General features: G+C 41.9%; 2 protein-coding genes across 5 annotated transcripts in view; one reads left to right on the top strand and one right to left on the bottom strand.

The window, feature by feature from the left end:
• The first annotated feature begins 240 nt into the window (after positions 1 to 240).
• On the top strand, positions 241 to 8,050 carry LMOD2 (leiomodin 2). 2 transcript variants are annotated; one of them, XM_049714790.1, is made up of 3 exons: positions 241 to 619; positions 5,829 to 7,162; positions 7,687 to 8,050. In XM_049714790.1, exons 1-3 carry the CDS (start codon positions 347 to 349, stop codon positions 7,757 to 7,759), a joined length of 1,680 nt encoding a protein of 559 aa, XP_049570747.1. In that variant the 5' UTR covers positions 241 to 346; the 3' UTR covers positions 7,760 to 8,050. The 2 variants fall into 2 exon arrangements, with proteins under 2 accessions (XP_049570747.1, XP_049570748.1); XM_049714791.1 differs by having other exon boundaries at positions 243 to 619; positions 5,829 to 7,166.
• Positions 8,051 to 19,250: 11,200 nt separating this feature from the next.
• Positions 19,251 to 26,865, bottom strand: part of WASL (WASP like actin nucleation promoting factor) — a 71,148-nt gene continuing 63,533 nt past the window's right edge. For 2 of the 3 annotated variants that reach the window (XM_049714563.1, XM_004265492.3), the window contains one exon: positions 25,252 to 26,465. In XM_049714563.1, the coding sequence (XP_049570520.1) occupies positions 26,404 to 26,465 (62 nt within the window). In that variant the 3' untranslated portion in view covers positions 25,252 to 26,403. Of the gene's footprint in view, positions 20,002 to 25,251; positions 26,466 to 26,865 lie in introns of those variants that run through there. The other variant, XM_049714564.1, reaches the window with a different exon arrangement.

Raw genomic sequence — 26,865 nt, 5'->3', positions numbered from 1 at the left:
TCCCTATCTGAAGCACTGTCTGCCTGTCCTCATGAGCTATCAGGCTCAGCTAAATATGTCCCTGGCCAGTATGTGAATAATCCCTACTGGTTCCGAGACCTCCATCCACCACCGATGTGACATTCTTTGTGTTCAAATGTCTAGCTGACGTCTGATGCTTAAAACAGCCTATGTCTTCACCCCTCTCTGCATTGTCACAGCCTGTACCACCACTCTTAAAAGGCTATCGCAGGCACTCCAGGCACCAGTTGCTAACCAGCCTACCCACTTGTTTCCCCTGCCTGCTGCTGGCTGCCTTGAATGCCTCGTGCTCCGAGCTCCTTGTGGGTCTGACAGAGCAGGGACCATGTCTACCTTCGGCTACAGGAGAGGACTTAGCAAATACGAATCCATCGATGAGGATGAACTCCTGGCTTCCCTGACAGCCGAGGAGCTGAAGGAGCTAGAGAGGGAGCTGGAAGATATTGAACCTGATCGCAGCCTTCCCGTGGGGATGAGGCAAAAGAGCCTGACCGAGAAAACACCCACGGGGACATTCAGCAGAGAGGCACTGATGGCCTACTGGGAAAAGGAGTCCCAGAAACTCTTGGAGCAGGAGAGGCTGGGGGAGTGTGGAAAGGTAGGCTCTCAGATTTTTTTTTCTTTAGCTGCTCCCACGGCTCTACCCCGAACCCAGGAAGCTGTTTTTTCTAACTTTTCAGCCCTCCTCACTTTTCTTTTCTTATAACCCACTTGTAGCTGCTATTGAAAATCTTCTCAGGCTGAAATAGTCATCTAACTTTTATGGCCACCCAATGGATTATATGTAAAATTCTTAGTTGGGGTCCCATGATTGACAAGGATGGGATCTTCAAGAAGAAAATAATTCACAAGCAAAGCATGGGTTTAAATATTTTGCCAAACATAAGTCTCATTTGAGTTATAAGTTGGGGATGCGGCATAATAGAAATGTAGATGTATTTATATATGTGTATAGATATGTGTGTGTGTGTATAGATAGTGGTTAACTAAATTTATTTTCTTCTATAAAGACGAAAGGGTGTACTCTGGTTGCTTGGACTGTGATGGTGACTATAGTAAAAATAATTCTTTTTTTCCCAACAACAGGAAGTGTGGGGTGGTGAGAAGTATATGGGGCAGAGAGTCAGGGGACCTTATTTCTACTCCCTGCTCTGTGCCTAACTTTTAAGATCTTAAACAGATAGTCGCTTCTGCAGGGTTCTTTTTCCCATCTGTCGATGGAGGACATTGGATCCAGTGTTTCTTTTGTGAATCAAACACCCTTTTGAGATTTTGATAACTTATGGACCTTCTAAAGAAAATGAACGTGTGCTTGTGTAAACATACACAAATTTTACATCGAATTTCAAAATGATGACACACATCCTGAAACCCACCTAAGGACCCAAGTTAAGCATGCCTGCGTAGATGATCTCTAAGATTCTGTTCTATTTTATAACGGTGATTCTAAGGCCAGGAAATGTGCTTATATTAGAGGTCAGACTTATTAAGCTCTTGTTCTCTGACCTGTAAACAGTTACTTTGAATTTGCCAAATGAATCATTCACAGAAGGAAGTTCAAAAAACTAGGCTCTGGGAAAATATTGTAGTAATGACAATAAGAATGTCAAAATAACAAATTCCTGAATTTGTGGAAGAACGCTGGTCAGGAGCGACAGTTTAATACCTCTGTGCTCCACTGGAATCATCTCAAATCAAAATGGCCCAAAGCCAATGGCGAGACTTCCATGGTACTAATCTAGGCGCTGTTAGATGATCTTGATGATAGGGTGTGTTGGCCACATTTTTAGCAAGATATGTGTGAGTCTTGTCCACGTCAATCATCGCGGGAAGGGCCACTGGGATCAGGCCAGGAGCTGCCAAGGCCACGGTGGCCGCCTGCAATGAGGGGCTGAAGGAGTGGGGTGGTGGTGAGAAGGAAGGATACACATGATGGGCCAGGATTGGGGTTGGTCAGTTCTTCCACAACCATGATTTTCAGAGGTCTTTTTTTTTTTTTTTTCTGATGTGGAAATGTGTGTCCAAAATCTGATCAAATATAAGTATGACATTTTCCTAACAGTTCTTAAAGATGTTCCTTAATAAAAAGATTAAAATTGCCTCATACTGTCCAGGACAGATAGCCATTGGAGCAATAACCAAGCAAAGGCATTTTAATGGCATAATGTCTTGAGATCAGTGGAAAACAAAGGGCAAAGCCTGTTGTCAGCTGTTGATGAAACCCACTAGCTCCTGCCAAAGGTTTTGCTGATCCCTGATCCCTGCCAATAGCTTATCAGCTCAATTAGAGAGGCTTTATGTTGATGAACTTTGATTCCTTTCTCAGCTAGTTAACTTTGCTCCCGCTACCCTTTCCCTGCTGGCTAGTTGTCTCTGGAGTCACAAGGAGCGCTGAGCAGAAGCTTGCCAGTGGAGGGTGTCGATCCATTTCCACTCCAGGAAAAAGCTCAAAGCAGCTGACTGGTGGGTAGGAGGGGGAGGGGGACGGCAGCGTAAGTGAAGAGCAGCCCAGTACGGACCATGAGAAGGAGACAATTATTAGGCTCCTCCTGGCTCTGTAAACGCTTATGAAAATCCTGTTCAACCCCTAGGGAATGACAGCCTCTGCCCGGCTGGACTCACACAAACTTATCCTGCATTAAACAGCTCCAAGGGGCCTTGCCGACCCAAAGATATAACTCCCCTAGCTTGAGCGTCTGCCGGGCTTCAGGCATAGGTGCCAATGAGTACATTCATTTTTATTTCACTGAATTCTTACCTTCTGGACGTGAGAACTGAGACTAGGAGAGGTGAAGAAACTCATTTGAGATAAACAGCTTCTAGCTGAAATTCAAACCAAGTTCTGTTGGCACAAAGACTGTGATTCTCAGAATGTGGGTATATCAGCATCACCTGGGATCTTCTCAGAACTCCTAATTCTAGGGCTCCCCCAGACCTGCTGAATGAGCAGCTCTGGGAATGGGGCCCAGCACTGTGGCCTCACAAGTCCTCTGGGTGGTTATGACACACACTGGTTCGAGAACCGCTCAACTCTACTGCAGTTTCTTTGAGACTCCTCTCCACAGAGGTTTAGTGATTTGTCTAAGATCAACCCGCTCTTTATGCGTAGAACCAGAACCGGAACGGAACCAAGCCTCCTTTTTCATGTAATGGTGCCAGGGAGGTAATGAGGAGAAATGGTTAGACACCCTCTTCTTTTTGCCTAATCTATGCCCTAAGTGTACCAACATCACCCCCCAGCACCTCATGCCCCCCCCTCCATCTTCCCACCCCTATATTCCTGCAAGGATCTGGGTTAACTACAGAGCAGTGGCAGATAGGTGATCTGGAACAGTGCAGTCAGTACAAATGCCAGAATAATTTTGAGACTAGGCAATGATTGTTTTTATATCCTCCTTCCTCCCCCTCTAGACACCTTTCTCCCTTCTGCTGTTCTTCTCTTAGATGTCCCCCACCCAGGATGACTAACCATCTCAGATTGTCTGGGACTATCTAGATTTTAGAACTAAAAACGCTGCTTCCTGGGATACCTTTCAGTCCTGGGCAAACCAGGACGGTCGGTCACCTTCCCCCGACCCCAGCCCCATCAGTACTTTTCTCCTAGGCCTTGTCCCTTCTCTCAGCGGCTGTTAAAACCAATGTCAATTTAGAGCCATTCCGTTAACAAATGTTATTGAGTCCCTACTACGTGCTGAGCGCTGTGCAAGGTGAACAAAACAGACATGATCCTTCTCCTTACCCCACAAGCAGTCTTTTGAGAAAAATGACAAATCATTAAATAGGTACTTTATTGGAGGAAGTACAACACTGTGGGAACACGTCACAAGGATAATTTAAGGAGGTGTCAGAGACATTTCTGGAGGAAATGTCATTTAGATGTTACAGGACAACTCATTGCTGGATAACAGTTTCGCATATGACCTCTCCAGATACATTTAAGGGGAAAACCTCTCTTGCAGATAAAGCCTAAAGTTCTTTTAAAAACTAGAGGTTATAATTTAATGGTGGTATGACAGGCAGTATACCTTGAATTTTGTGACAGGTCCCTTTCTTCCAAATACTGAAACAGCTAAAAACATATACTTACAACACACACACGCACACACACGCACACACGCACACGCACGCGCACGCGCACGCACACGCACACGCACACGCACACGCACGCACACGCACACGCACACACGCGCACACGCACACGCACGCACACGCACACGCACGCACACGCACACGCATGCACGCGCACGCGCACACACACGCACACGCACACTGTATCACTCTCCCTCCTCCTCCTGAATAAGTGAGTGAAAAATCAAGACTGGAGGAGGCAACCGAGGAGCGGCCCCTTCCCCAGGCCATCGCGTGGTGCCTGCCACTCCAAGCAAGTGGATAACTGCAGGCTATTTTGTGATAGCAACTGGGCAAGCAAACCTGGAGACCAGCCCAGTGGTTTCCAAAGCTCATTCCATACGCCTCGGCCTGGAGTCAAAAACATTTCCAGTGTGGAGGGAAGAATCAAGGCTTTGGGGACAGGAAAGCGACTCAGGACTTTAGAGAAAATAACGGACTAAAAAGATCGCATTAGAGAAAATCGGACTCTGTCAGCAAGTACGAGATTTTTATTTTATCAGAAAAGGTAGCAAGAAAAAGAGAGATGGGGTCACCTGAGCTTCTCAGTACAAAGAGTCTTGTAAACAGGAAAGACAAAGATGGGATGAAATTGTGTTTGCCTGAAAGTCTCTCAGAATTAACACCTGGTAACTAATTTAAGACCATCAGGCTGAGGCAGTAGCTTGCTTCAAGATTTTCTACTGTTCTCTGCTGTTCCACATTACGGTTGGAATCTAGCTAGTGCCAAGGGCGATTATCTTTCCCATCTCGTGTCTCCTGCAGTCCTGTCTCATTTAACCCTGTGATAACGCGAGATTTCAAGCTGATTTGCTGAAAAGGGTGACCTGATTGAGTTTCTGCAGAGAGCTGGGTTTTGACCTGCTGCTGCCCTGAACAAGCAGCCCTGCCCCCTCGGCTTCTTTCCCCAGAGAAAGGACAGAGACAGCCTCAGCTTTCAGGCGCTGTGGAGTCTCTGAGTCCCTGTGCCAGGCTCTACCCCAGAGGGACATGCCCCGCCTCTGTCTACACTGAGACAGGACAGGGCAGAGGGCTCTGGGCTCCTGTCACATAGGCTATAGGAGGCAAATTGGGGGAAGAATTTTTGAACATTGAGAAAGGGAACCCATGCACCTGTGGTATATTTTCGTTGTCACTCGTATGTTTGGGATGGAGAAATGAGGAAGGACAGAGGGGTGATTCCCTAAGGGACAGTTGAATTTGCTAAACTGTAATAGACTAGGAGTCAAGTAGTTCAGAAGAGGTAGTCAAGAGAATAAAAACTTTATCAAGGGCTTTCCAGAGCAGAAGTTCCGACACATCTGTTCCAACTGGTAAGATGATAGCAAACTTTTATTCAATAAACTGAATTCTGCATATTTATTTTGCAGAAAACAAAAGAAACGTTTGTAGAAAAAGCTGTTGGGCTATGCAAGGAAATATTAACCTTGGTCACCCAAACTAGAGAGCTCAGAAGGTGGAGATGAACTTTTTTGTCTTATATACTTCCGTGCTACTTGCTGTGTGTTACTTTTTAAAAAGTTTATTGAGATGTAACTGACATATCACATTGTATGAGCTTTAGACGGACAACATGATGATTTGATCCATGTATGTATTGCAAAACCATGTGTTACTTTCGTAAATTTTAAAAATGTGCTTAGAAATGACAAACTTAATGAGGATACCATGCTCTTTAGGTTTCAGAAGAAGACAAAGAGGAGAGTGAGGAAGAGCTTATCTTTACTGAAAGTAACAGTGAGGTTTCTGAAGAGGTGTATACGGAAGAGGAGGCCGAGGATGAGGACGAGGACGAGGATGAGGAGGAAGAGGACCACGAAGGAGAGGAAAGAACAATTGAAAATGAGAAAGGGATGAATGGATCTGTACATTACAGTAGTGTCAATTCTGACAACTCGAGGCCAGAGACATTTAAAAGCCAAATTGAAAACATACATCTGACCAACGGCCACAGCGGAAGGAACACAGAGTCCCCGGCTGCCATCCACCCCTGTGGAAACCCTACGGTGATCGAGGATGCTCTGGAAAAGATGAAAAACAACGACCCTGACACCACGGAAGTCAATCTGAACAATATCGAGAACATCACGTCGCAGACCCTCATCCGTTTCGCGGAGGCCCTCAAGGCCAACACGGTGGTGAAGACCTTCAGTCTGGCCAACACACGCGCCGACGACAGCGTGGCCACCGCCATTGCGGAAATGCTGCGAGTCAACCGCCACATCACCAGCGTCAACATCGAGTCCAACTTCATCACGGGCAAGGGCATCCTGGCCATCATGAGGGCTCTGCAGCACAACACCGTGCTCACCGAGCTGCGCTTCCACAACCAAAGGCACATCATGGGCAGCCAGGTGGAGATGGAGATCGTCAAGCTGCTGAGGGAGAACACCACGCTGCTGAGGCTGGGTTACCATTTCGAGCTCCCAGGACCAAGAATGAGCATGACCAGCCTCTTGACCAGAAACATGGATAAACAGCGGCAGAAGCGGATGCAGGAGCAAAAGCAGCAGGAGGGGTACGATGGGGGAGCCAACCTTAGGACCAAAGTCTGGCGAAGAGGGACGCCCGGCTCTTCACCTCACGCATCCCCCAGGCACTCTCCCCGCTCATCCCCCAAACTCCCCAGGCAAGTCCAAAGCGTGAGGAGCCGTCCTCCATCGCCGGTGGCCCCGCCCCCTCCACCGCCCCCTCTTCCTCCCCAAAGGCTGCCGCCCCCCCCTCCTCCACCGCCACCCCCTCCGCCCCCAGAGAAGAAGCTCATCACGCGGAACATCGCAGAAGTCATCAAACAGCAGGAGAGTGCCCAGCGGGCCTTACAAAACGGACAGAAAAAGAAAAAAGGGAAAAAGGCTAAGAAACAGCCAAACAGTAGCCTAAAGGAAATTAGAAATTCCCTGAGGTCAGTGCAGGAGAAGAAAATGGAAGACACTTCCCGACCTTCTACCCCACAGAGATCAGCTCATGAGAATCTCATGGAAGCTATTCGGGGCAGCAGCATGAGACAGCTAAGGCGCGTAAGTAACCCGAGGGCAGACCCTGGGGCACAGACCTCGTAAAGGAGCCGGCCTCCACCGCACAAGGGTACCAAAGTCGCCTCCCAAATACTTAATCAATATTTTAAATGTTTTAGTATGCCAGAGCAGGCTACCAAATTTGGAGCTTCAGAAGCAGGTCACCAGATAGCACATTTCCATTTGAGAGATGTGCCTGGTCCACCTTCTTGGCATCTCAGTCTTTTAAGGGCCAGGCTCAGCTTAAGATACTTCAATCTAAAAAAAATCCCGATTTCCTTAATAAGAAAATCAGGGCGTTATCATCTACATTCCAGAACAGATTCATCACTTGTCAAAAATTTTACCACAGAGTTGCAAGTGATTTAAAACCTACTTTATAATATAAAATTTGAGTACCAACGGGCAATAATCTATATCTGAGTTCTTCCTGGAGAATACTGCTAAAGACATACCCTACAGATATTTTTTTCACTTTATCATTTGCACTGTTTTTATTGAAAGAAAATCCCCTATTTTGTAGGTGGAAGTTCCAGAAGCTCTGCGATAAAAACCCGATCTTTAGAAGAGGATGCAGAATTATTCAGTGGTATTAGATAAAATGCATTGTGAGATGTTTCTAAAATACCTTCTTTAATTTGAAATGTTCTCTGACTTTAAAAGTAGCCTCACCCATTAATTCCAAAGAGAATTTGAAGAAACTATCACCATGTTTCTTCTGTAAATATGAAAATAAACTTCTTTTTTATGTCATGAGATTTGTATTGGCAAGAAGCAGTTTATTTAAACATGCTCTGGCTGTGTTGGTAATTCTGAGCTGTAATGAGTTAATGAAATGTGCTGTTATTTTTGTAATCCCAAAAATTTTGGATTGAAGTTTTTCATTTTTTTTTTTAAACAAACTAATTTTTTTTTGTAAATTGATATTCACATCTGTCAGGTGTGTTTGTAACCTTGCTAAATATTAAAAATATTACATTCTCAGCCCCCCCAAAAGGTGTGGGTCCTTAGCATTTGCCTTTGTTTTCTCATGTCTAAGAAAATCTGATCAGAGCTCTCTCTAAAGGTCTGGAATCAAGAACCTTCTTAAAAGTCTTTTTGGTAGTGAGATAAAAGCTTGGGAAGTGACCCCAAAGTGACCATTATCATCTTAGATGCATGGATGTTGGACCCAGGATGGCAGCTGACACTCCCATATTTGCATAAGGCTGATAGGTACCCAGAAGTCATTCAATCATTTATAATTAAAACCAACTATTTCTGGAAGAAAAAAAAAAAAAAAACAGTTGAAAGTTAGAAATCTCTTGGTAGGGCTTCCCTGCTGGCGCAGTGGTTGAGAGTCCGCCTGCCGATGCAGGGGACACGGGTTCGTGCCCCGGTCTGGGAGGATCCCACATGCCGCGGAGCGGCTGGGCCCGTGAGCCATGGCCGCTGAGCCTGCGCGTCCGGAGCCTGTGCTCCGCAACGGGAGAGGCCACAACAGTGAGAGGCCCGCGTACTTAAAAAAAAAAAAAAAGAAAGGGAAAAAAAAAAAAAAAGAAATCTCTTGGTAGAGAGGAACTAAGTGCTAAGGGAACGTCTGGAAGATAGGGGCTCCCCTGAATTCAGAGCTATCTTGAGGCTGATGCTAAAGGTTCACGTTCAAGTCTCCTTTAAGCTCTCCCTGGATGAGCTTTAGTTTAATGGGTCTCAGCCTTTTTGTGCCCTGAATACATAGTGATGATGTCAGAGTCCACCACACACATCCATGGACAAGGGTACATGTATCTGCAATCATTCTACCCCCCCCCCCACTCAAGAAAGATCTGAATTCAGTTAGAGAAAGACCTATCAGAGATTCCCCTCATTCCACCCTAGCGTTCCTCTCCAATTTATGAAAGCTATAAATCTCCTCTGAAGTCCTTTGTATTATCTATGATTAGCGATGTTTCCCTTGTGTCCTACAGAGTATGACAGTGGTCCTGGCGAGCTCCCTGGGCCACCCGTTTAATAACTGTTTCCTGACTTTGTGTAGGGAGTGACTGACATTTTCAAAACTAAGTTGTGTAGTTTTCACAGCAACATTAAAAGGTGCTCTCCCCAGTTAGTCCATGAGGAAACCCAGGCTCAGGGGGGCTGGGGTTGCCTGGGAGCCTGGGTGTTTCAGAAGCCCGTGCTCCTTCTGCATCGCTGCCCGTCTCTGCTTGCATCGGGGCTCAAACGCCCCACCCCACGAAGGCTCCCTGTTCTTAGAATAACAGTGGGGATTTCAGTTTCCCTTAGTAGTGACTTCACTACTTTACCCCTTTCCACTAGTGTTTACAATCATGTTCCTTATTGTTGCACAAAGAAATAAAAGCTAAAACGTAGGTTTTTAAAAGGTGTGCATGGGTGTGTATGGTGTGTGTGTGTGTGTGTGTTTGTGTGTGTGTGTAGTGAATTTAGGACAGAAAGCCAGGACTGACCTTCCTTTCCCCTGACCTTTGTGTGTGCATGAGGACGGGGCTCTTCTGAACGCCAACAGCTTTCAGCTCCATCATGATGAGGCAGAGGGGCAAATGGTTGCTGATAAAAGGGTCCTTTGATAAAACCATGTAGGTCATGTAGGCGGACTCCCAACCACTGCGCCACCAGGGAAGCCCATCTCCTTCACATTTTAAAAGACTGCTTTGCTGGAAATTTTTGGGCTTCGGGAGAGAGCAGCGTGCACTTACGAGGCACTTCACAACATGTAAATAAAGATATCCTTACAGTCAACCCACAAAACAAAATATGAGAAAGCCCCTAACAAGACAAGTATGATATGGTCAGGCACTAAGTTGGCACGTTTTTCATTCAGGAAAAGCATTTCTCGAATGTGATTTCAGAATACAGCACTGTAAACAGGCAAGGTGTCATGACACCTCAGCACAGAACAGGGATCCTTAGTTCATCCTTCCTGCAAACTCACAGAGCTGGTATGAAGGCCAGTTAGTTCATCGTCTCTAAAGAGAGTTCAGCTCACTGGGAGAGAGGCTGTCCAAGACCAGATGAAGCGTTTAGACCATGATTTATATCTGCACATTAATCTCTTAAAGTACGCCTCATCCTGATTGAAACAGGGCCAGGATGCCGAGTCTCGCCCTGCTTCTTGAGCCCTGCTGCCAGAGGCATTCAATAACTCAGTGATTTAATCCCTGCCCTGATGTAGTTGCTCCAAGTGAGTGAGAGGGAAGAGGTCATAACAGACTGCAGTGGCCAGCATTGAGAGGCACGGAAGACTGGGGTAAATCGATACATCCTTGAAAAGACCTCTTAACTACTTCATTTCCAGACAAGTTCACACTGTCTTTTCTTTGTTTCTCTGAGGTTTGGAAGGTGGGGGTTTGTCTCCATCAGTCGTCAAATAGCGGATGTAAAAGACAAAGAACTGAGGTAAGAATTACAAAACTCAGAAATATGGTACCAATACGGACGCACCCAACTTCCACAACTATTTTCTGAGCGTCTGCCATGTTCCAGATACTTCTGGATACTGAGGATACACAGTGAATGAAGGAGATAAGACGCCTGTCCTCGTGTCACTTACAGTCTAGGAGAGGGAGCTGACACCATTCTTTCACGCATCGTGCGTCTGTGTATCAGGTGCCTCCCGTGGATGAGGCACTCTCCTCGATGCTGGGGAGACCAAGTTGAATTAGAAAGTGTCCTCCAATGCCAAGCAGTGAGGATCCTCATTCCTTCCAGAATACGCAGTAAGAACTGAGCTAGAGGCTGGTGTAGGGTCCTATATGAGCACTGAGGCAGCTTAATTACCTCAAGCTGGGCTTAGCATACTTTTTCTGTAAAGAGCCAGAGATATTTAAAATGGCATATAAAATATTTAAAGATTTTAGACTTTGTGGGCCATTTGGTGTTTGTCACAGCTATTCAGCTCTGCCGTTGTAGGGTGAAAACAGCCACAGACAATACGTAAGTGAATGAGTGTGTTGGTGTTCTAATACAACTTTATTTATGGACACTAAAATTTAAATTCCGTATAATTTTCATGTGTTGTTAATTTTCTTCTTTGATTCTTTTCAGCCATTAAAACATGTTAAAACTCTCCTTAGTCTGCAGACTGGACAAAAACAAATGTTGGAGGCATCTGACTTGTGAGCCACAGTTTACCACAGACCCTTGACCAAAAGCAGATAAGGGTCAAGAGAAGCTTCTCAGGGAAGGTGACACTTGTTTTGGATTTTTAAAGAATAGAGAAGATGCCAGGCTAAAAAAGGAATCAGATGGTAGGGGTGATGAATGAAGAGAGATATTTAAGTTTGAGAAAACAGGGTATTATAGAAAATGGTAGAAAATCATAGGGTTAATGTAATTCTATAAAAACAAGAATTTGGCAGGTTTAATATTTTAGGGTTTTTTTTCTAGTATTGATAATTTTGGTGGATTAAGAATAGTACTAGTATGTAGTTTCAGTATGGTCTTTTCTTTTTACAAAAATAGTATGCGATCATTAAGAAAAACTAGAATATATAGATAAGGCAAAAAACATAAAGAATCCCCAAAGTCTCACCCACACAGAACTACTGGTAACCTTTTAGTGTATATCCTTTTAGATCCTTCTTAATGCATACTTAAACACACATATAACTTTTTTTCTACAAAAAGGGGAAAATAACACACATGCCATTACGTAGCCTAGTGTATTTTATTTAAGCAATTTCAATAGCTTGAATATTCAGCTTATTCTGATTAGACCGCTGATGTTGGAATTTAGTTTGTTCCAACTTATCTTTTTGAGTTATTCTAACTTTTAACTTTTCCAAAAAGCCCTTAGAAGAAAGGATTGACTGAAAAATCACAGCTAAGGAGCCATCTCCCAGTTAGACAAGAGTTGCGAGTACATCATCATTGCGGTATACCAAAACTGGAAATTAGGTTTCAACTAAATTGTCATGTTTACCAGTTTCCTCTCGGTCAAATTATACGCCTGTCTGAACCACAGAGGCATGCGTTGGTAAGACGCATTTCAAAAAGTCCATTCAATTTTCTATGTCTGAATAAAAAGCCTGGGAGGGGCTGAGAGTCACAAAAGTCCGTCCTGAACAACTCAGTGTGGGCTAAGGAATGTGGCTTCATTATGAGAGTCACGGAGAGCACAGAGGATTTCAAGAGGAGGAGTGACATGATGTTTATACAGCTTTACAAAAATATGGCTTGCGTAACCGAGAGAAGGATGGGCTCAGTGAGGCCTGGGCTGGCGACAGGAACACCAGTTAGGAGACCATTGCAATGATCTAGAAACAAAGTAATGCAGACGAACTGACCGCTGTGTAGGTATGAAGAGGTCAGAACAGAGCAGAGACTGAGAAAGCGCACGTTCCACAGAATTTAGTTACTGGTTAGACGTAGGGGGCAGGAGGCAACAAAAGAGAGAAGTCTAGGTGGATCCGATCCTGGCTGGGCCACCTGGGTGGGTAGTGGTGCCGCAAAACGGGACAATGGCACACAGCAGGAGCAGGCTTGGAGGAAGAAGGTGAGCTCAGTTTTGAATAGTATCGTGTCTGAGGTGCCTGTCCATTTGAAAGTAGGGGTCTAGAATCATGGGGTGGGATTCGGGCTGGAAGTGAGGATTTGGGGGTTGTATATGAGTAGCATTTAAAGATGGGGATTTGGACGAGGTCACTCAGGGAGACCGTGGAGAAGGGCAGAGGCTGAGTATGTCCAGAGAGAAACCAGACGAGAGTCAGGTGGCAAAGCAGAGAGTTGCGCTAAGGAAGGGCCAGTCGGCAGCATAAGATGCCTCAGTGAGTTCTGCAGCTTGACAGGGTTTACTTGAGCCGGTGATCTTGGTGGGAGCAAGTCCATGGGAGCCGTGGAGATGGAAACTAGACTGTAGGGGTAGAGTGGGGCGACTCTACCACTGCAATGAAGAATGTAGGGCGATGCTTCAAATAATGGGTGTGCTGCTCTCTTGCAGAGTCAGCCGGTCCACAAATCTCAAAATTAAAAAGGCACATCTTCCTGGTATGTCATTACATTATATTACATTATATTATATTTTCACATACACAAATATATACATACATTATCATCTTTACTTTATGTGAGAAAAAAATGTTATATATGTTTCTCTGTAAATACATTTATATATTATATACATACTTTCCTCATGTCAAATAGAAAGGACATATATGTGCACATACATGTATATATACAGTCTAGATAAAGTTAACTGGAAACCTCAGTCCACCTCTGTGACAGTCCAAAGTCTTCTGCAAGGTTTCTGAGAATTTCTGGGATGAAGGGGCTGGGGGCCGGAGGTTTATCTGCCCATCGTTGTCTCTGGCTCCACGCACCAAGCATGCATCTAGCAAACCTATGGTTTAATGGCCCTATTTCAAACCACATGGAAATGGACCTGTGGCAATCAGCCCTCTTTCTTGGTTTCCACAGGTTCAACATTACATGAAAATTTGGGAAATAAAGGTAAGGTTGACATTACAGCAACACAAATGACTTGGTATCAAACATGAGATGTTATAACAATAACAGAGGGGCTAATTCCCCATCAGAGATTTTCTTCCCCCACTGGCTATTTTATCGCACATAATAGTCTGTATTTTCTTGTTAGTTTATTACACTTTCCTCTTCTCTCATGATTCACCCTCATTAGTATCCTCCTAAGTCACTCCTGGGAATTCCAGATTCTCTTCATTTTGTTTTGCACAGCAAATTCAACTCTCTCCAACCCCTGGCGAAGGGCAGCTCCAGTTTACCTTTGCATATCCAAACTGGCCAGAGTGGTGCAGATCAAAAGATGCTTTTATTTAACAGGAGCCTCCCTAAGGTTATGGCTGTGAATAGAATTTCTCCCCTTGAAAATGGCATATCCTCTCATTGATCACCACAAAAACCTTTGGTGGGTCACTCACAATCTGTTATCCAGACTGTTGCTTCTGAACTGGCTTCTTCCTAACTGGTTCCTAACCAGTTGCTTCCTAACTGGTTTCTCTGTCTCCATTCTCCCTCACCCCACATTGGTCCTCCACATGCTAGAGTGAGATTTTTCCAAGATGCAATTCTGTTGACATCAGTCACCTGCTTGAAATTCTTCCGTGGTAACCCATATTCTGCAGAATAAACTTCAAATCCCTTGGCCTGGCAAACATGGCCCTGCTGATCTTTCGACCTCATCTGTCCTCACGTGCCCTGTGCTTAAGCCATCCTAGCATCGTGCAGTTCACTGAAGCAGTGATGCTGCCTCTTGACACACACCTTTCACATACCATCCTACCTGCCTGGAATTCCCCTCCCACTCTTTATCTCGGGGGAGCGCCTACTCATTCTTCAAGAGACCTTGAAGGATGAGTAGCTAATTGAACCAAGGAGATGGGGAACAGGGCGCCTTTCAAAGGAGACTCTATTCTCTTCCACACTCTCCCTGGGTGACCTCAACCAAACTCCTATCTTTAAATTCCACTCGTACCACATGATGCCCAAATCCTTACTTCCAGCACAAATACCACCCTCGTGATTCTAAACCCATACGTTCAAAAGAACAGGTACCTCAGACACAACGTATTTAAGGCTGAACTCATCTTTTTCCTCCAACACTGCTCCTGTTATAGTCTGTATCCCACTATCTCGCAATACATTTTACCTTGCATTATATACTACCTGTGTAGATGTCTTAATCTTCCTACTATCCTACTGGATTCTATATCGTGGAGATCCGGGACTTTATCAGCAAACACTCAATGCATATATCTGAATAGACGGAGATGATTAGCTGCTCAGCAACAATGAAGACACCAATGACGGTATCTTCTCGCCATCCCTCCCAGGGTGGCCAAAGGGTGATGCGGGACCAAAAACGATCATGGTTGAGAAACCAAGCTTAGAGGCGAGATTGGTCCCAGGGTCTGTGACAGGGCAGGACCTACATGTGGAGGCTGAGGGGCTCCAAGGAGTGCATCACTAGGGAGCAGCCAGTGGTAGGCACTCTCTCTGTGTGCATTGCAGGGCCAGAGGTCTAAGAATATCTGCATCCACTCTTGCTGGCCCTCCTCTCTCAAAGCCTCACTCCACCCCTTCTCCCGTGTGATCTGGGGCCATGGTCAGGATGTAGTCACGAGCGGCTGCGCAAGCTACAGTCGGGAGAGTGTTCGGGTAAGCCGAGGACAGACAACTGGCGGGTGGAAGTCCTGTTCTCTACATCCTGAGGTCAAATGAGTATAATCCTTAAACCCCTAACCCTTGAATTCATTAGACAAATTTGCACGCCGAAGCAGAAGTCTTTACTCTGATATACTATCTATTCGTACATTGGCTATTTTGCACTAATTTTCAGATGACTAATCACTTGTTCCATATTGGAACTTTGTGTAATTAGCCATCTAGTCTTTATGACAAGTTCAGCAGGTTCTTAGCAACACGACTTTTGTGGGGTTATAGATTTAGAAGTTTTAAAAATTAAGCATGTATTTGAAGTCTAGCCATCTCCTCTGATCGAAATACTGTTGTCACTCGTACCCACAGCTAAATTCTCTGTCTTCCTGAATGAAATCTCAGCTGATCCATCTGAGTAATCATCATTACATAAACACAAAAACAAATGATCTAAAGTCAGTCTCAAGCCACAATTTGAAATTTGCCCTCAGCTGTTGCCTCATAGTTGCAGACTATGCAGGAGACCAGCAGAAAGCTGAAAATATCACAGTCAGAAAGAACAAGATCATACTCACCAACGTGTTCACTTATCTTTCTCTAAACGCTGCCAGGAAGTTTTGGTGATTCTTCTCCGCGACACTCATAAGAAGGTTAACAAGAATCTTGATCTGTCAGAACTTGCTGGGATGGTAACTATGCTTTTACCCCAGAAGCTGTCATTAATAAGTTTGTTTTTAAAGAAATGCAAATGATTTTTAACAGAAGGAAAAAAAAAAAAAAGGCAAAACAAATCCAGCATCTTCTCTACACATGATATTCACAAGTTAAAAGTCACCATTGGGGTGATGAGAAATATGACATCAATGAAAAATGCTTAAGGAAAGAGACACACTGACAGAGATTACTTGAAATTCAGAGAGAAGATTCTGAGGTAATTCCAAATAAATTCTTGTGTAATCATTTATTAAGCATTTGGGATTACTCAAACATGCCAGTTACCTAATCTAATATTTAAATGGAAAAAAAATTTTAATGGTGATGGAAGGAGGAATGGGGATTGGGGATGAGCAAACACAACAATTATGAAAGATTCTATTTACTGAATACTCCAACCATCTGAGGCTGTACCAATCTCAAAACTGGCCTTGCCTTTTGCTTGAGTGGCTGTTGGTTTGGCTGCATGATGTTAACATATTTTTCTTCCTGCTTTTTTTTCTTTTGGAAAACAGAATGACAGCATTTCCCTTTGGGTCTTTACATGTGCAAAAGCAGAACAATCCCAAGCCTCCTACATTTGAAGTAAAGATATTGGAGTAATATTTTTTATCCAGATCATTGCTGGTGTCTTGATGCACCTGAGAGGCCGGGAACTACAGTGGTCGAGGGTACATCCTTTGTATTAACACAGACCTAAGTCTGATGCTCAGCTCTGCCATTTACTATTTAACTTGGTGCAAATTGTTTGTTTCATTTGCCTTGGCTGAAAAATTGGGATAATAACCTCCTCATGTAAAACATTTCATGTAATGCCCAACACTTAATAAGTGGTCCAATAAATAGTGGTTAGTATTATGATGGGTCCTTTTAAACATGACTTTTCTCAAAGGAAAAACATCTCAGTTAGGAAAGGTCCGGGAGTGGAATAAGCACAGCCAAGGGGCTTCTGGAAGCCCCTTTAAATGGCATCATCATTATCATCAAAAAGTGGCTTGGTCTGAACTAGCTGATTGCTCACATTACAGTATCCCCTGCAGAAAGGAGACAGGGCCAGGGGATGCCTCCCTGTGGAAGTTAGAGAGCAGTCTACACTGGGAATTGCACACTAAGTGCGCGGGTGTTGACTGTGCCCTCTGGGGACAGTGTTTATCAGAAAAACACTTGTATGGGCAGGGAATGTACTCCCCGTACAAAGCAGAACCAATACCTGGAGGTGTTCTTTCTTTTTTTTTTTTTCCTTTTTGGCTGCGCCGTGCAACCTGCAGGATCCTAGTTCCGCGTCCCCTGCAGCGGAAGCATGGAGTCTTAACCACTGGACTGCCAGGGGAGTCCCTATTTGAAGGTGTTCTTGACATTACTTATACAAGAAATCCATTGAATTTTCACTGTGCTCCCCAAATCCCAGTATCAACTCACAAGTCTCAAGAACCCACACGTGCGAAACCAAATCCTCTTCTGTGCATTTTATACCCCCTAGGTCTCTTGGTTACCAGACAATTACCGTTAACTTGTGTCATGGGGGAGAGATGTAGGAGGGGATGACAGGAACCATAAAACAACAACGAAAAACATTGTATTGGATAATTTCTAGGAGAGGTAAGCAGAATGGAGGTTATTGCTTTAATAGTCAGAGAAAGAGTAAAGCTGGAAGATGATTTAAGGGGACAATGCTTTCAAGAGAAGCAGTAACTGAAGACTGGGAAGCAGCCCCCATAATTTTCTGAAACTTGTTGTTGCTTCCAGTTCCCTATTCAACATTGTGTAGTAATTTCTATCTCTGGGGGAGATGCTGTGAAAAAAATGCCATTGGGAATTCAGGTATGGAAACCAAACAACTTGGGGAAAAGTTTTCTGTATTTTGAACTTTACATGGCATTATTTTTGTTCCTTCAGACTTGTCAGAACAGATCTCGAGTCAATTAATACCGTCGTCAAGGTGCACATTTATTCAGGCCAGTTATTCCAGAAGAAATAGATGACAGTCTAAATGTTGCCTGGGCCTGCATTTCACTGAATAGCGTGTAGGGTATCGAGATTTGTCCATGTCTAACGGTTGGTCATTTTTCCCAATTATAAGAGAACAAACAGCCATGGAGAGATGCTGACATAGCGTTGACAAAGCTTGAGATGTATTTCCTATATTACATCGGTGATTCAAACTCTTGCCATGTTTAGAGATAAATCTTATGGCAATTTGATGTTAACACTCCTACATAAAACAGTCTGGAGTCACCAAATCTTTAAACTAGCCTAAGTTTTCATCACTAAGCTCATTGCCAATCTTGTGGGTAACGCTTACCAATAGAAGTCTTTTCCCTATCTTTTTCTGTCTTCCCCACATTTTCTCATTAGATGCTGAGTGCAGTCCTGTGAACTCCCTAAGAATCATGACCTATGGCTAAAATGCTATTTCTCAATCTAAACGGAGTCAGCTGAGAAACTGTGCACTAATTCCTCCTACTTATACCTGGGCAAGTTAGTAATTTCCACAGGCCAGGATAGTTCCATAAATATATTTTCTATACATCAAAATACATAAATGTTCCTGTTCATACACACTAACACAAAGAAAATTTCTTAAATAACGTCAAGTGTCTCCCCAGTGACCTGCTAGAGGAACCCACACAAGTGTTTCTCCAACAACTAGTGTCGTTTTTTCCAGCCCTTCTTTCTTCTTCACCGTGTGCCTTTTTGCCATTCTTTCATGATCAGTCATGAGCACACCTTCTATTCCTGATTGTGTGAAGGTAACTGAGTAAACTACAAAAACCTGCTAGGGAGCTGGCAGGCGGGGTTGAGAGGGGAGCCTGATTTCTCAATGGGTCTTAGAATTACGTGGTCACATGAATTTCCTCTATTACCCTGATGTAGATATATTAATACATGGAATGAGAGATGTGTTTTATTCTGAAGCCTACTTCCAACTTACAGTAACAATAATCATTTAAAATAGTTTGGTTTAGGATAGGGCATTAGGATAACACTTGCGTTCAAGTGCATTCACCTAGTAGCTCTGAAAATACGATGTCTGGGAGTTTGTGGCAACTTGGGAACATGATCTAGGAGAACATTTCCTTATGTTTCTGTTTCTTCTTGCTTGAGTCACCGGTTCCTATCAATATTTAAGAAACTTGTGTATTTGAAGGCTTTGAGGGCAAGATTCTCCAAAAATGTTAATGATTTTTACAATGCCCATCCCCATCCTCAGTTTTGTGGAAAATCTTATCAACATAAAGACACAGCAATGGTTTTCATGTGTTGAAAGATACTCCAAAGTTTTATTATAATGTCGGACAGTTCATATGCGGGGTCATTACTGCAATTATAATTTACCACATATCATGAACTGAGACCAAGATATGAAAACAGTGCTACATCTAAGTGTTAACCAGCCATGCAGTGGAAAGAATACCACCACATTTTTTTCCTACAAGTATCCTATCTTTTCCAACAACCACCAAATCCCACTTGAGGAGTAAGCTTTACAGAATTACAACTGAACTCGAATGCATAATGTTTCCCCTTATCCATCTTCTCCCACGCAGGCTATTGGAATAGCCAACGTAATGATGATTGGTTTCAGATTTAGCTAGCTGGGAAATGAAGAAACATATAAGAAAAATATAAAGCGGTCCCTCAGTACACACAGAGGATGAACCCCATGGATACCAAAATCCAAGGCTGCTCGAGTCCCTTATATAAAGTGGCAGTCCAGTGGTTAGGACTCTGTGGTCTCTCTGCCAAGGGCCTGGGTTCAATTGCTGGTTGGGGAACTAAAATCCCACAAGCTGCACGTTGAGGCAAAAAATTTAAAATAAAAGTAAATAAATAAAATAATAAAAGTAAAGTAAAATAAAATAAAATAAAATAAAATAAAATGGAGTAGTACAGGGAATAGAGTTGGCCCTTTGTCTTTAGAGGATGCGACACCTGCGGGAACAGAGAGCTGACTGTAGTGTTCCCCGTCAAACCAGTTTTTCTGTTGTTCTGCGTTCTGGAAAACAGTGATGAAAATGGAAAGTAAAAAGGATGCTGAAAGGGCTCAGGTTGTGTGTAGAATTTCTCTTTGCTCGTGGTCTAACTGGCATAAACCTCATCAGGCTGTCCCAGACATGTTGGCTGTAAAACCGTGGGGCACTGGTACAGATCTAAAGCATTCATCGGGCTCAGAATCTACTTGAACTTTCTAAACATCTTGAGGCAACAGGTCCTTATAAACATGTTCCATAGGGGCCAGAGGCATTCATGCATGAACTAGGCAAGACCACTTACAGAAGAGAATCCATTTACAGGTGGCTTGGAAAGTGGTTGCAATTCTAGAACTACGTTTATTAAGTTAGACTCTAATAATAATTTTTTTAAGTTGGTTTTATTTTTTTAAAGATTTTTCTGATATGGACCATTTTTAAAGTCCTTATTGAATTTGTTACAATACTGCTTCTGGTTTTATGTTTTTGTTTTTCTGGCCATGAGGCATGTGGGATCTTAGCTCCCCGACCAGGGATAGAACCTGCACCCCCCTGCCTTGGAAGGCGAAGCCTTAACCACTGGACCGCCAGGGAAGCCTTGACTCTCATAATCACTTAACTATTAATGTTAACTACATCACAACCTTCAGCAAATATCCATAGCAAAGTTCACAGGAGTCTTAAAAAGAAAAAAAAATTTTTTAATTTCCATTTGAATGGGCTAGTATGGATTGAGCTTTAACTGAATATACAACTAAGATGTTGGCCTTTCTACATTTACATCCTTGTGCAATAAACAAAACCCAGATATGCTGAATATTTCATCAGCTTCTCCCTAACGAGTTATCATCCTTCAAAATGGAGATTTGAATATACTTCTTAATTTTACTTGCTGAGTGTTTTCCCAATCCCATTCTGAAAACAAAAATCTGGCAGCAGACACAAATCCCTTCTGTTCTCTGCCTCCTTGGAGTCCCACTCTAGTTAAAAAAAAAAAAGAAAGAAAGAAAGAGAAGAAAAAGGAAAGGTTGCTTCTTTTTAGGCCCAGAAACTGATTTAAGAACCAGAATTGTCTTACAGACAACTACAGAATTGAGATATTATGAACAGCTTTGATGATTTGTTTCCCTACAGTTAACTGGACATAATGTCTTTTCCTTTCACTTGTTTCTTTCAACACCACAAATACTAAATGTTTTATTTTCCTGCCTCTTTTACAATAAGGGTGAAGTACATGCAACCAAATTAGAATCTCCCCTGTCTCACTAATAAGAAAACCAGGAAATTGGATTTAAAGTGTTCAGTTTGTCCTTGTACTCCTTGGAAGAACTCCTGGTCTTTAAATTGACAGTACAGCTGTTGATTGGAAATTATACAGAAAGATTAATACATCCTGAAAGTAATTTTCTGTGAGGCCGTTGACTAAGGTTTTACAAAATACGTATGTTTATATAAAGGCAATGCCCATTTTACATCTATAAGAAACGAATGAAAATAATTTGGAGGTAGAATAAAAAGCTCAATTTCATTTCGACCCAGTACTAAATGACAGGAGTGTCCTGTGACGACTGAATGCCTTGACAATGTAGGGTGGCCGCCATCACTGAGCCAGAATACTACCACATGCCTTAGAGTCAGAGGCTGGCTCCTCAAAGTAAGCTAGCTTTCCGGGGCAGATGACAACAGGATGTGCTGGAGGCTTCTATCAACACCCAGCTGACATGGGTGACATTTGTAGCCATAAATCTTTCAGAAACAAAGTAAATCTGCAATTTATCCACAACTTAAGGAAAATAGAGAAAATAAGGATAAAACAGTATTATGGTAATAAATGGAAAAGAGCAACTGACCTAGTAGCCAGATCTGGCTTCTAGTACCTAGCTTTCTAATGGGCTTCAGGCAAGGCCCTCAACTACCCTGGATACCCTCTCACCCAGGAAAGGAGAATAGGCTTGATATAACTCGATTGTCTCCAACTGTCTTTCAATCGTGAAGTTAAATATTTTAGATTTCAGGAGGAAGGGAAGCTGACTGAACTGTTATATTTTACAATACCCATCACATAGTTAATTTTAATAAACAGTTGTTTAAATAAGGTGATACTGATGCTTAAAAATTCTTAGACTTTTGGGCTTCCCTGGTGGCGCAGTGGTTGAGAGTCTGCCTGCCGATGCAGGGGACACGGGTTCGTGCCCCGGTCCAGGAGGATCCCACATGCTGCGGAGCTGCTAGGCCTGTGAGCCATGGCCGCTGAGCCTGTGCGTCTGGAGCCTGTGCTCCGCAACGGGAGAGGCCACAACAGTGAGAGGCCCGCGTACTGCAAAAACAAAAATCTTACACTTTAGGCCTTGATGAAAATCCTCACACATCTAGCAATAACTAAGATAAAACTGAATTTAGGTCAGGACACGCCAACAGAAAATGCCAACATGACACTTGGAACTTCAAGTTCCATAACGCAATTTGATACTGCTAAAGCTGTACTTCTTCTTAAATAAAAAAAATTTTTAAATCCTTAAATTTTTTTGGTTGTTAAAAAATTAAGGGGCTACTTTGATTTACCAGAAATTCCCCAATACAAAAACATCTAAGCCAGAAACCACCCATAAGCTACTGTTACATTTTACTCAAAATAATTGTTATTCATATCTTGACTTGTCAATCGTGATGGTGGTACACATGACCAGTTTAGATATACACTGGACTTGTGTAAAAAGTAATACTATATGTGTATCAATAGTTAGTATGGCCATTGGTATATATTAAAAAATGTTTTTTTAAGCTATGGTTGATTTATCTAGATTTTGTTCTAAAGCCAAAATTTGCAATGGGTTCCCTCATGGCAAGGGAGGATACCACGTATCACATATAGAAGTAAAGGCAGTCTTCGTATTAACTGCAAAGTAAGTTCCCCATCATATTCATAACAGCCAAGTTATTACACCTTTTTCCAGTGGCTTCACTAAAAGCAAAGTTACAAAAACAATCTATGAATAAAAGAACAAGTGATTACAAAGAGTATGCTGTGTTTTGGAGGTATGATGTGACAATGTCAGTAAGACAGGTGTGCAAAATAAAATTTCTCAACTTTTCCATAAATAATTTTCTATTGTACAATAAACAGGCCATATCTCTATAGCTGTCCTTTAAGAATTCCCTTTCTAAAGCAGAGTAAGTTGTTTCAGGAATTTCTTCACTGATTAGATTAATATAATGCGACAAGAGCAATTCTGAGGCACTTCCCTCTTTAAAAAAATTTTTAAGAAACAAAATTTGTAATAGGACATATCATATGGAAATGTTTAAATTTGACTAACACTCTTAGAAGGCATTTTTGTAGCATCCTACATGCTGGATTCCGTAACTCAGTTTAATCTTTAGACACCCACTTGTGCCAGGGCCAGGAGAACAGAAAATTCTATTTATCAAAAACTGAATTTCCTATTTAAAAGGAAGCACCATGTTTGATACCATTTATTAAAAGCTATTTAAGTCCCACATGAACTTTATATTTGGTTTCTACTGCAACTACCAGTAAACTCCACTATTACTCTGATTTAGGAAACTGCAACATTTTCGGTGTGCGAGAGTTCTGGTTTGACCTTGCAATGTGAATGCTCTGTGTACCACAGCAGTGGCTCCCAGGGGAACAGCTGAGCAGCCGTCACGTTTCCCAGAACAGGGTGTAACATTCTTTTGCTCACCATGTTTATTTAACGGCACGCTCCAACTCTCAGGGCATGCAGTCGGCTAAAACTTTCAACCCTATTGTTCACTGCTATGAACCCGTTACTATACAGTTTAAGATTTTTTACCCATTTTAATCTCTTGACAATAAACAAATAAGAAACACACTATTTTATACTATTTGGGTCAAATTAATTTTATTATGCTCCATGATGAATTGCCACCAGTGCAACATCCTATTCACTATACATTTCAAAAAAATATTTCACATACTAAACAAAATTTCAGTTGATAAATGGAAGTGAATGATTGAGAGTCTTTATGAATCTCATACATACAGCATGTGGCTAGCTGAAACTATCACGCAGCATTCAGATATAAAAAGCCTCATGCTAGTTTGTTAAAGGCGAAGGCTGTCAGACAATCATTTAGCTGGAGCACACGTGGGAGGCCCTCAGGCTGTGCACAGGTGTAGTGCTGTCCACAACGCAAGGCAGTGGGGGACTGAAACATGCAACCTTTACGTCTAAAGCGGATTTAGTCTTCGTGGCTGGACGGAGCTCCACAGCTGCTGTGTTTAAACCAATAGCGCCTCAGACTTTGTGCAACAACAAACAACAACAACAAAGTCTTTTACTTTTCCTTTAAGAAGAAAGAATAAACTCGATTATCACTGGCAAATTTTATACCCACCTGACGTATTTCAAATTGCGTTTCCAATTCAAAGAATTGATATCCTCTGCTCAGAGCAGCTCCTGATAAATCTTTATCATAACAAAGTCAGCAGGGAAACCCTGAATTCCTTGCCCCAAAGTTAACAGAGATCTTAGATTGGCATTACTTTAAAGATATTTCTAAGATATTTTAAAAATTCTGTATAATGTCTAAAATAAAAGAAAGGAACACGTTTATTATTACTTAAAATAATTACAATGTTCTATTTACCATTTGCACAAATTTCTAATTTTACTGGTTAGTAGTTGTCCAGCCTCATCCACACCAGACCCACAGAGCTCAAGCCACAATAAAAATGAGAGTAAGCAGAAAAAGGTTTCCAGCAGCAGAGGGCACTGTTTTTGCAAGAAACAAAAGGTCTAGAATCTTTCCCACGTTCTTAAATTATTCCTGCAAGGTAGGTAACATTCTTTGAATAACTTAACTGTTTTACTGCACCACTTACTGCTTTCAGCAACAAAACCTTTTAAATTATTTCTCATGATAACTAGACGCATGATCACTAGAGATTATGTGATAACTGGTTAAAATTCAAGCCACATCTTGCAGGTCCAGCCTGTCAAGATCATGCCAACACCAGATTTTGGTCGGTACAATTATAGACAGCTTAATTTTTAGTTGGATATTGTGACTATAGTAATGAAATACATTTGCAACTACATTCTGAGTATGACTCAATGTGAGAAAAATAGGTGTCTGTATGTAAATCAGATAATTTTTCTACCTAAAATTTAAAGTAGGTAGGTATGATAATTAATGCTATAAATATGAAACAACCACCTTTAGGCAGACTAGTGTATTGTAGAGAGGCATCGTATCATTTAGCATACATAACAAATGTGCAGGTTGTAAAGTTTTATTTGTTTTTTTTTTTAACTCTGTCATTCAGTTTTGTATTTCAAGAAATTTGACATTGGGACCACCAATCTTTTAAGAAAAATGTAACCCTTCACCTGACATTTGACAAAAATCTTGAGAAATTATCAAACTTTAAAAAAACAGCATAATAGTTTCATCATTACAGTGTATACCTTTGCCAAATAGGTAAGATTTTTATGTCTGGTATTTCTGAATACCTCAATCTATACAGACTGCAAAATAAAAATACTTAATTCCACACCACTTTTATGATGTTCTGATTTTTACAGTATATTTAACCAAATATTGAAGTAACCACAATGTATAGCCTCCTTCAGTTCATGTAGAACGAAATTATCTCTAAGATCCCCAAACCTCAACAACTTTTGTTTCAGAATAGTACCAAAAATATTTTTAAAATTTTTGCCTAAAAGAGCCTGCCACATTTGCTATAGCACAAAAATAACCTCAGTCAAGCATAGGTATGCAAGGGCTCCTTATGATTCCAGCCTCCAAATACCACATCTGTACAGTAACAGGCAATATTGCTGTAAGAGGTGTGTTACCATTTTCCCAACTAGCATCTCTGTAGTGATTTTACATAGCGCATATTGCTAAAATTTGAGAAACTGCATCAGTGTAGTGATGTCTAGAGAACTGTGCAATGTATCAGCTTCAACATTCATGTGGCATGTGTTCGAAATGAAGGGGCTAAATAAACTAAAGTTTGCATCACTTAAAAAAGAATGTAGTGCTATACTAGATTTTAATAAGAAAATTTAGGTACAGAAAAAGTAGGGTATGAAAATAGTGTTTTCCTTCTGGCATTATAACTAAATTACATTAAGGTTTTTGTCAGTCTCACATATAATATTTAAACTCCCTTGTTGATGGAATGAGAAATATTCACAAATTAAGTGAGCATCCTGGTGTAAACGTGCACACAGTAACAGGGAGTAGCTTTGCAGAGGATTATGACAAACCCTTACAGATTAAATGAGGTATTGCACAGATTAATAAAAAAAAGCAAAAAGGCAACAAAAATATACAGCAAATTGGTAGAACATTTACATGATAATTTTACAGAATCCATAGACAGAAAGTAGTGTTTAGTATTTCACCTTAAAAATATATATATAATATATAGATCAGTCTTCCCATTCATCATCATCCTCAAAATCTTCTTCATCATCTTCATCCTCATCTTCATCTAGAAGAGAATCATTAATACAAACAATTAAAACGTATGTATAAATCAAATGACATTTCATAATTCTTAGGGGACTTCTCTAATTATTCAGCTTCTAAAACACAAACCTGGAGGAATCTAGTTACTAAAATGGTTTAAAATGAATCAGTAAAATACATCTAAAGAGTATTTGATAGTAAGCTGAAGATTAGAACACGACTAAGAAGACTTGGGTTCTAGTCCCTAAGTATCTATGTAACCAGTTTCAACCTGTGTTTCTTTATATGTAAAATCACATTTGAGTTGATCTCTCTGAATTTTAGGCTCACATATTGCAAACCCAACAAAGGCCCCTTCAATGACTGTCTTTAAAGAAAAGTTGTAAAAAATATAACCAGCACATTGTTTGGCTACCAATTTT

The sequence above is a fragment of the Orcinus orca genome, chromosome 9 (genome assembly GCF_937001465.1).
Source record: "Orcinus orca chromosome 9, mOrcOrc1.1, whole genome shotgun sequence".
NCBI classification, from domain to species: domain Eukaryota; kingdom Metazoa; phylum Chordata; class Mammalia; order Artiodactyla; family Delphinidae; genus Orcinus; species Orcinus orca.
Note: the sequence above shows the minus strand (reverse complement) of the source record. Positions and strands in the feature narration are given on the sequence as shown.

Excerpts from the sequence above, each read along its gene's own strand:
- LMOD2 (XM_049714790.1), top strand. The coding sequence starts at position 347 with ATGTCTACCTTCGGCTACAGGAGAGGACTTAGCAAATACGAATCCATC. Across the intron at positions 620-5,828 it reads GGCTGGGGGAGTGTGGAAAG|GTTTCAGAAGAAGACAAAGA; the intron begins GTAGGCTCTCAG and ends CATGCTCTTTAG. Across the intron at positions 7,163-7,686 it reads AGCAGCATGAGACAGCTAAG|GTGGAAGTTCCAGAAGCTCT; the intron begins GCGCGTAAGTAA and ends CCTATTTTGTAG.